This window comes from Archocentrus centrarchus, assembly GCF_007364275.1.
Source record: "Archocentrus centrarchus isolate MPI-CPG fArcCen1 chromosome 18 unlocalized genomic scaffold, fArcCen1 scaffold_23_ctg1, whole genome shotgun sequence".
Classification (NCBI taxonomy): domain Eukaryota; kingdom Metazoa; phylum Chordata; class Actinopteri; order Cichliformes; family Cichlidae; genus Archocentrus; species Archocentrus centrarchus.
The window spans coordinates 4,598,584-4,609,155 of NW_022060145.1; the positions used below are offsets into that span (position 1 = coordinate 4,598,584).

At 40.6% G+C, this 10,572-nt stretch overlaps 1 protein-coding gene across 1 annotated transcript; it reads left to right on the top strand.

Moving 5' to 3' along the window:
- Window positions 1–1,670: 1,670 nt before the first annotated feature.
- batf2 (basic leucine zipper ATF-like transcription factor 2) lies at window positions 1,671–8,612 on the top strand. The gene is made up of 4 exons (XM_030722756.1): window positions 1,671–1,795; window positions 1,944–2,115; window positions 3,070–3,177; window positions 6,728–8,612. The coding sequence occupies exons 2-4, from the start codon at window positions 2,026–2,028 to the stop codon at window positions 7,844–7,846; spliced, it is 1,317 nt and encodes a 438-aa protein (XP_030578616.1). The 5' UTR covers window positions 1,671–1,795; window positions 1,944–2,025; the 3' UTR covers window positions 7,847–8,612.
- Window positions 8,613–10,572: the final 1,960 nt, after the last annotated feature.

The following is a 10,572-nucleotide window of genomic DNA, read 5'->3' on the forward strand; positions in this document are numbered from 1 at the left end:
ATGCATTAATAAAATTAGATGCACACAATTGATAGAACACAAAGCACATTTCATTTATAATACTGTCATTAATTCACAGTATTCGTGTGAACCTGAATCCTGATGAAAAAAATAACAAATACGAATCTAGACGGTTCGGACAAATGTTGGTGGATGGTGCAGTGTTGCCAGATTGGGCAGCTTGTGGGGGTGCTCGCCCAGGGCACCAAACAGGCTAGGACCGCCACTGCTTCAATGCCATGTGTCAATACAGTGTAGAGAAGTTACCTAAACGCTGCTCCCAGTGAGGTAGATTATCCCACTAGTAGTTTTACATCATGCTCAAAGAAATCCTACCTTTAATTAAAGCTTCTATCTTAAATATGATCAACAATATGCTTAGTAGGCTATGTACCACAGGCTTTTAAGGTGGCAGTACTCTTCATAGCTGCCCTCACTTCCTCTTTACTAATCCTCTGCACATCCTGATTCACTGTTTCTGATTCCTCCTCTCATTTTCTTCATCAGTTTCTCAAAGTACTCCTTTCATCTTCTCAACACTCTCTTCACTTGTTTCCATCTCTAACCTGCTGCACTTCATTTCCAGCTCAATCTATCTGCCTGGCCAATCAATACAAGTCCTTTTCTCCTTCCTTATTTTCCAGCCTCATATACAACTCACTATAAGCCTTTGCCACCACTTTGCTGTACACCTAGCCTCCCAGTACTCCTAACTTTTTCATCTCCACTTTTTTGCCAACCCCTTCCTTTGAATTTCTCCACTAAATCTCCTTGTCTCTTTCCTCTGTCCAGAGGATACACCTCTGTATCCATCCTGCAACTTCTTGGCAGTTTCCCCTCACCACTTCAGCTGTAAAATATTTTCACTCCTTAACACCAGGATTAGCAGTAAATTTTATTTATAGAAAACTAAAAATATATTTAAAACTTTGGAGTTTGGATTGGACCCTTTGGTGAGCTGGGTCTGGTCCCTGCACCACATGTTTTACATCTCTGAAAGAAAGGGTTAACAAAACATTAGGGTAATATAAGGTGTAAAAAAAAAAATTATAAAAAAATAAGAGCCCCTGCTAATACTAAGTTTTTCGAAAACCCCAACAGCCTAAAATTTGGATCAGGTATCTTTGAAAAACCCATAAGTAATGGTAATTTTGTACTTGGCTGAGATGAACTGAAGCCCTGAACAGAGGTCCTGTGTTTCTGCCACAAGTTACATCATTTCCTGACGAGAACTGCTTAAAGCTGTTGGCTGCTTTCTGGGGGCTGGTCAACAATTTCCTGGCAAAGCGCTTTAAAAATTCCCTGCACGTGGGCAAGGATACACCTTATATGGTCATCAGCTTGGAGCTCTTCCTGTCCAGGCACACTATTTTCCCAGCCGTTTGAAATAACCCATTCGCGTGCTACTGGAAATCAGGATTTCACACTTTAGTTGTTACAGAATACAAAAACGCGTGAAACTAACACGTGTGGCACTTATCAGAAGATGGGTTTTACTGCATGTCACAACAGATGCAGAATGATAAGCCTCAAGAAAACAAAGTTACCATCAAGTAACTTGTAAGCACTTTTGGAGACTGAAACTAACGTGCTGCACGTGAAGGCAGCACTTCTCCCTGCAGCTCTGCATCGAACGGGGCCAGTTTAAAATAAAGAGAAACCGAAAGAGAAAGAAAACCACAGCATCATGTTGCATCATTACCCGTCTGGAGTCAAATCCTGCGCTCATAAGTCATCAGATAAACCAAACGAGCTCCTCACTCCGCCGCGCACAGTCGCCGCATCAAGTCACCAGGTAACCACCAGATGTTAGTCTGCACCACGAAAACGTGTTACAGCTCTACCTGCTAACTATCCCGAGTCATTCCAAGTCCTCAAGCTGCAGATAATCGCGCTGGTTGTGCGCCAGCTTATGAATGAATACGGCTTCCCTCGCTGCACAGATGATCCAGGACAGGTGAAAGCTCGCATTGCTGCAGGCGACCCAGCCAACAGGCGAGGCAGTCTGCTGCGGGAGGGTTAAAGATGTCCCCGTTATTCATGGACCCCGGGTCCGAGTCCAGTAGCCCCGGCTCCGTGACAGCTGAAGAGCGCTACAACAGTACTGCTGGATTGGTAAGTTTCCCTTTCCCAGTTCATGAATGACCGTGATTAGGTCTTATAAAACCTGTCAACACTGCTGATAGTGAGCGGCACCTTTTTTGATGTAAAATTCATAGAAATATAGGCTATAACAAAATGGACTGCAACAGTTTTAAAGTAAAATACCCCATTTACTGTTTGTAATAATATTTAGTCAGATCATCTTCTGATTTATGCATCTCTGCCTTTTTATTTGTTTTTTTTTTACACTGTAACTTAACATGTTTTTTTAAAAAATATATAATTAAAGCTAAAGTTACTATTGTTTAATTCCTCTAAAACCAATTAAACCCCATTATTGGTGTCCCATCTCAGGGTGTCCTGTTGTGTTCGCGGTTGGGCTGCAGAACCCCCAGTTCATTTCCAGCCCAGGTTATTTACTGCAGCTATTATGTGTGATTATCTCCTAGTTTTAAACACAAACTTTTTTTTTTCCATAACTCATAGTATAGGCTGCCTGTAGAACAGTTGGCAGCAGTTGTATTATCAGAAACTGGAATTAATTAAATGAATGATTTCTCATGAAGACCTGCATTTCTTTATTTTTTTAAAGTCTTCTATGTTATTTGGGGGGAGCATAAAAAAATCGAACCTCCCTTGTGATTTGTCACATTGGTTTGTCAGGTCCGATATTGCTTCACATCACGCGCTACATTACGTTCGTGCACGTATTTATTGATCTGCTTTATTTTGAAGGGCCACATGCTGTCTCATATGACAGGTTTGTCTCATGACCTTGTAAACCACGTTATACCTTTCAAACATAGTGCAGTATCAAAATTACATTGATATCTGCCCTTCAAAAAGAAAGCCAAAGCCAAAATAGAAGCGTATGCTTAAACTCTCATCTAGCTGACACCCACTGTGCCAGTGTGCACGCTAATTAACCCCAGATATTTCTACTTAACTGTGCCATTACTTTGGCAGGAGAGAGAAAGGGGGGCACCCAGAGGGACGAAAAGACGAGCGAAGAACAGAGATGCGGCGAGGAAGAGCCGAAGAAAGCAAACAGAGAGAGCAGATGAACTTCATGAGGTTTGCTTCCTTCCACTGTCATCCTCTGACTCTGTCACTTTCTGTCTCCTTTTCACACAGTCTGTGTGACAAGCGGTGTCTGCGTGTGTGCGTCTTGTGTAATCTAGCAGCATGCTCGTGGCTGTTTCTTGTAAATAGCCTGCTTTAGGAGAAGGACTTTCACTCCCTCTGCTTTGCCCTCCCTACCACCCCTCCCTTTCCTCCCTGCCCTCCACACACACACACACACACACACACCCTCTCTCTTCCACACACACACTCACACATTTTTTTCGTCTGTACTCTGTCTGTCTTTTTTTCTCATTTTTTGTCCCCCAAGGGGCAAATTCCACAGGTCATGGTACACGCACACACACACACACACACACAGACACACTTCCTGAGCACTTAGTCAGATTTCTGTAGTAATGACCGTGTGCCTACGCAGAAACTTAACAATGAAAACTGTTTAAGATCATACACTAGTCTTTTATAAGCTTTTATAAGACTAGTTTTGAAAGTATGGTGTTGAAGATTAGTGGTGTGTGACACTGCAAGATTTGGTATCAATCTGATACCAAGTAAATACGGGGAAAGTATTACCGATACTGATACCAATACTTATTAATAATTATAAGAATTTTCATGAAGTTTAAGTATTTTGTGATTTTTTTTTTTTTTTTTTTTTTTTTTTTTTTTTTTTCCTTTGGCTCATTAATTAGTTAAAACCCAGGATAGAACTGGGCAAAGTTTATAGGTAAATAGAAAATACTTTATCAAAATAAAAGTTTTTCTTTTGAAACATTAGAAAAGTAACAACAATTTTCTCCATACATTGTGATGTCTGGATTTTTTTCTCAAAGTGTACAAAATGATCACTCAAGAACTAATTAAAACTTTTTTTTCAGGCAGAGTGTTCAGAAAGTATAATACAAAAATGTAATAAAAAATATCCCTTCATTCACTAATTTTCTGGATTTTTTTCTTAAATAAACAAGCTGTAGAAAATTATCTCTCCACAACGTTATAAAACATTTAAAGCAAATTCCTTTTTTTTTTCCCCCAAGTAAAATATGTTACATGTCACGTGACAGTATAATGTCAAAACACTGCGGGGAGGGGAGGAGCAAAGCGTGCCTGCTCTGTGCTGTGACAGGAGCGGCGCTTAGACAGACAGTCAGCTCGCACCTTTGATGAAACCGCAACACTGCATACAGGAGAGAAACTGAAGCTAAAGTATTGACCTCATTACACTGATATTGATCAATATCAATACCAACGTTGGTATCGATATTTGGATCGATCCGCCCACCACTATTGAAGATTAGTTTTTAAAACATATCCAAACACAACCTTTTTTTTGTGATTACTGAAGCTGAAAGTACTCGAGTAGTGGTGTTCTGTTCTCAAAAATACTGCAGTGTTAGCAACAAGTTACATAAAGAGCTAAATGTAAGTAAATTACAGTTAATGGTCAAATGCTGATGATATATATATATATATATATATTGCAATATATCATTTTTCTGTTTCCCATGTTGCCATCCCTTCAGTGGTTCCCTCTGTAATGTGTACAACAGATTTTGAGGTTTATTTGTGAGGCCTTCAGTAGTTTCATCTTATTTTATCTTGCTAAACTTTGCACTTCTGTGTTGCAGCCATGGCTCATGGTTTTAAAATCTCAGGAAAAGCAAAGTAAGGTCTTTACCAGGTGCTGCTTTTAAGCTTTGTAACAGCCCAATGTGTCATATCAGATCTGCAGATTCATTTCATACTTTTTAATCTCTGCACCCCCCCCCCCCCCCCCCCCCCCCCCCCCCCCCAAAAAAAAAAAAAAATGTGTACAGAAATGTGCTGTATAGATAAACTTGCCACCAACACCATCAAGGCTGTTTCAGTGGTTGAGGATGAATGCTCTTTTTTTTTTTCTTCCTACAGTGGTTTCTAAACTGGACCGTAATGCCGTCCCACAATTCCTTAAAAGAACACAATTACAGTAACTGGGACTCATGTTGATAAATATGAGTGGACGTGAGGGTGAGCTTGAGCCGTGGAGTCATATTTAACAAACAAGGTTGAGGACACATCCCATAAAGATTGAGGAGCACATGAAATGATAATTATACATTGAACACTCCTAACAGGTTTCTGTGCAGTAATCTGTACGCCCGTCTTTCAGTTGATCTTTGTAAAATGCGTTCAATTACTCTCATTCTGACAAATTGAAAGCAAAACCAGTAGTTTGCTGTGCTGCACGCACACTTGTGCTTGGAGATGCTTCTTGTATAATGACGGTCAGCATATACATCACACCCTACCTGTTGTAACCTGCCGGGTATGTCTGTGTTTACTGAATTTATGAATGAGTGTGTCGATAACCTGCGCTTTCGCTTTCTGTCTTTTTGTCTTTCAGTTCTGCTGTGTGTGAGTGTGTATGTGAGGGTGTGTGTGTGTGTGTGTGTGTGTGTGTGTGTGTGTGTGTGTGTGTGTGCGTGCGTGCGCTTGAAGTTTGGAGAAGTGTCGTTGCCACAAATGAACGAGACTTATAATAATTTGTGAACTCCAGTAGTTGGTAACTTCATCACAGTACTGCTAACTAACCATCTGGTAGGCAACCTTTGAAAAACACAGAAAGTTCATACTTCAGTTTGCGGGACATTTCACAATATTTTAAAAAAAGTAAGATCAGCAGCACATTGTGTAAAGTTACACTAAATTAGGACACATGAAGTAAGCTATAAATTTCCAGTTAATCAAATATTCTTTGCTGAATTTAACTTTGAAAATAATCTCATCTGCTCCTGTTCTCTATTTAACTATTTCTCCATCTTTTACAGTGTTGCATGCTGACTTGCTCCATTAATTCAATCAGCATTGTGTTTTGGCCATATCTGATAGTCAAATTGAACTATTCAATTATTGAAGGTGCTGAAACGCCGTTTTGACCCACTTTAATCCCTGCAAGTCACACATGCCTAGAGACCAATCAGTGTCACCTCTCTGCAGTTGCTTTAGATTACCTACCTAACCCAAAGAAACAAGTCTTAGATGCTCTAAATAGGCACAAGTTTCTTTTTGTCACATTTTAATTCTTAATTTTCTTAATTAGTCTCATGTATTCTGCACTTATCAGCAAGGAATCACCTTTTGTTCTCTCTCCACCGCCTACCCCCTCGTTTCATGCTGATCTTGCAGTTCTGTCACTTAAGAGCAGTATTTCAGTTCTCCATTGGGGTTCTGGCAGTGGCCACACTTCATCCGCTTTAAGTTTCTTGTGCTTTCTATTACTGTACTCAGAGAGCCTTAAAGAAGAGCGTCATTAGTATTGTTTCACTGTACCCTTTTATTACAGCACAGACCTGGTGTGATATGTGGGTGAGGATGTGATTGTGTTCATTCTTTGTCCTTTGACGTATGTCTGTAATAAAGTTTTTTTTTATGGCTGGTGAGTGCCTTGCCTAGGGATAATAAAGATATGCCTGACTTTTCTCTTTTATTGATCCCTCTGTTTTTGCCTTTGTCTACCTCCTTATTGAATCTTTTTTCCCTCCTTTGCCCTCTGTCTCCTCAGGAACTTCAGAGTCTAGAGCGATCAAACTTGGCTCTTCAAAAGGAGATCGCTGTGCTGAAAAAAGAACTTCACTTCTACGAGACGTCTTTGGAGCGTCATGAACCGTGCTGCCATCTCAAAGACTCAGCAGCCAGCTTCAGCTCATCCACCTGCCTTGTGGGTTCCTCTTCAGCTGACTCTCAGACCAGCTCCAGTCATCAGACAGTCGCCGAGGCCTCTGACTCCACTTTGGCTGCTTCCCATCCACTCTCCTTCTCCCTGACCGCCGACCCGGATCTTCAGAGCCTTGACTGCATTGAAAGGACCCATGTGTCTCCTCCAGCTGCTACAACATTAGCCTCCTCTGGTCATTTTTCAGCTAAGCTCTTCACTTCCCCCTCCTCCTCCTCCTCCTCCTCCTCCTCTTCCTCTAGCCCAGTGACTGCTCCTTATTCAGCGTGTTTCACCACATACACAGCTCCTCACTCTTTATTTAGCAGTGAACCAATAATGACCTCAAGCCCAACAAATGTTATCCCCATCTGTGACAGTCTTGTTTCAAACCCCGTTCCCCCCAGTGTCCTCTCCACAGCTGCGAAGCCCACGTCTGAGCAAGACACCATCCATGAAACGTGTTACACAGTGGATGGATTTTTAAAGAAAAAAACATCTTTCCTAACTGTTGCAGCTAACGTTACGCCCCCTTATTCCCAGTTAGAGACTGGAAACACAAGGGTAGTAGCATCAGATTGTCCCACCATTTTGCCTCAGCTTCCTCCGTATCAGTTTAGTGGAAACCAAAGCAGTTCAAGTCCGCCGTGTACCTTTTTACCATTACCTCTTCAAAATCCTGTTCCTCCTTCTCTCTTAGCTTCAACCCCTCCAGGCTTGGATCCATCACCTGCGCCGCCTTTTGCCCCAAAGCAGAGTTATGATCAAGACATTACATCCAACCCTACATCTCTGCTCTCCCTGCTCACTGTCCCCGGTCCACTCGATATATCTCAAGCTACCTCCAGCAGCTTTGATAGCTCTCCCTCCCAGCCTCCGCCATCAGTGCCCCAAGCAGGGGATCCCTCAAAGGATCTTTCACTTCATGATCTTTACGACTGGATCCTAAGTGGGAATAATAACCAGTAGCACTACAGAAAAGTAATTTTATGTGTTGTGAGCATCTGATCTCTGGACTCAAACTAGCACCAAACCAAAGACATATTCATAGTCATATTAATGACACAGTACCCAATGCTATTTATTTATGAAAGCCCAGCATCAGGAAATGATAAGTATGTGGGCAGTTATTCATAATGAGCTTTCTATTACTAAAATGGAATATGCAGAGATTTCAGAAGTGAACTTCCACTTGATTTGGAGACTCATAAGAGACAGAAAAGTATGAAAAAAGCAGCACAGGTGAAGATGAAAAAGAAAAAATCTCTTAACAATCTAAACCCTACAGTTACCAGAATGCAACCAGTAGCTGACTAGATTCTCATATCTTTATACCTATAGCATCACAGGCTATCTTATCCTCTCTGTGAGACTAAACTGGCCTTTATCTCTGCAGTTAAAGCTTCTGATTATTAGTGCGAAAGGGTGGCATAAAAATACCTCATTTAAAGCCCAGTCAGCACAATAAATTCCAGTGCAAAAGCATATTTTTTTTCAACAATCAGTAATCAGTTGCAGGCACCAGTCTCTCCTAAATCAAGAGAAACGAGACACTGCAAAACTGAGTCAACATGTGAAACTTGTAACTTAATTTTAGATGGGGTGGGGTGGTCTGCTCACTTCCTTGCAGCTTCATGGAAATGCTACTTGGAGCGATTTTCCATTTAGGCTGCAATATGAACAGAGGGCTATGCTAAAGTTAACCACACAGCCTTACTCCCTTTTTTTTTTTTTTTTTTTTGTACCTCAAACTTTAATCGAAGATGCACGTTCTCTACACATACTCTGCTGCTACTGATAATTTAAATATTACATCCTAAAAAAAAGTAAATCAGTTACTTTAATTAAAGTAACTGATTTAATTCAGTGCAGTATTATAAAACCCCAGTAGGGCACTTGGTCTTCTGAATTTCCTGGGATTCATAGTGAAGGGCTGGTTATTATAAGATTGCACCATGGAGCTAATTCCCTAATGCTGTAGACGCTGACTGACGGTGGTGGAGTCAGTTCATTTCTACCAGGGTTGGACGGCTTTCATAGAGACTTGTTAGTGTCAGATACTAAAATTGATGCACGTCTTGCTTTATAAAAATATTAATTTGCTTTAATTTTGCTCACTTTTTAATTTAAGCCTGTCACCTGGCTTTGGGCAAACATTGCTTACCGAGCTGACAGAGTGGTGCCAGTGGTGTCTGCATACTTGTTGCAAGATGACCAAAACCAGCCAAATGTAAATATGTGGAGTTTGTAATAATGTTGTGCAGCGTGAGCTGTTTTACCTGTGGTCCAGAACAGCAGCGTGGAAAGTTGAGGTTGTGCTTCATTAAGGTTTATGGTGACGAAAATATCTGATGGCCCGATGCCACCCCACACATCCAGGAATCTAAACCCACGGTTAAACAAATATCTAACTAATCCAAGTCTTTTCAAGTGAGCTGACTTGGAGGTTGCTATAAATGTATTTTACAGGAACTGCTGAAAAAAGGAAAATAATGAATTAGGTTGTTTGTTTTTCAAACGATTTCATGTAGATTATTTTTTTATTTTATGTTCAGTCTTTAAAAATCTAGATAGTGTATGAGTGTTTACTCCATATAGCTGCTTACAATTGTATGTGTGCGTGCGTGTGTGATGACCAAATACAGCCTTTGTATTTATCGTGCATTAAGTAATATATTTATGCTGTGACTTTGATTGTATTAAAAAGGAAACTGATAATAAACCATTTGTATTTTATTCATTGTTAAAATGCTGTTCTAATTGAGTTCCATGAGTGTGCCTTCAGTTAAAACAATGCTGCTTTATAATAAAATAAAGAGCTTGATGATTAAGACGCACACTTTAGTACACTCTGGGAGTTTGCTGCTGCAGGTTTATTTGGTGTTGTGTGACTGGTAGCTGTTATTCTAGTGAGCATCAGCTAGATGCTGCTGAAGGTTACAGATTTCTTACTCTGATGAGGAATATTTATGCAACTATATTTTATTAACAAATAATTAACAAATGACTCTGCTGATAAATAAGTGATAGTAAGTAAGTGATAAATGTAGTAATTTATGACACTGTGCACATTTATTTATTCACCCATTTCTACTTATTTGCTTTCCCATTAAATTTCCCATTATACACTGCTCAAAAAAAATAAAGGGAACACTCAAATAACACATCCTAGATCTGAATGAAATATTCTCATTGAATACTTTGTTCTGTACAAAGTTGAATGTGCTGACAACAAAAATCACACAAAAATCATCAATGGAAATCAAATTTATTAACCAATGGAGGCCTGGATTTGGAGTCACACACAGAATTAAAGTGGAAAAACACACTACAGGCTGATCCAACTTTGATGTAATGTCCTTAAAACAAGTCAAAATGAGGCTCAGTATTGTGTGTGGCCTCCATGTGCCTGCATGACCTCCCTACAACGCCTGGACATGCTCCTGATGAGGTGGCAGATGGTTTCCTGAGGGATCTCCTCCCAGACCTGGACTAAAGCATCCGCCAAATCCTGGACAGTCTGTGGTGCAATGTGACGTTGGTGGATGGAGCAAGACATGATGTCCCAGATGTGCTCAATCAGATTCAGGTCTGAGGAATGGGCGGGCCAGTCCATAGCTTCAATGCCTTCATCTTGCAGGAACTGCTGACACACTCCAGCCACATGAGGTCTAGCATTGTCATTAGGAGGAACC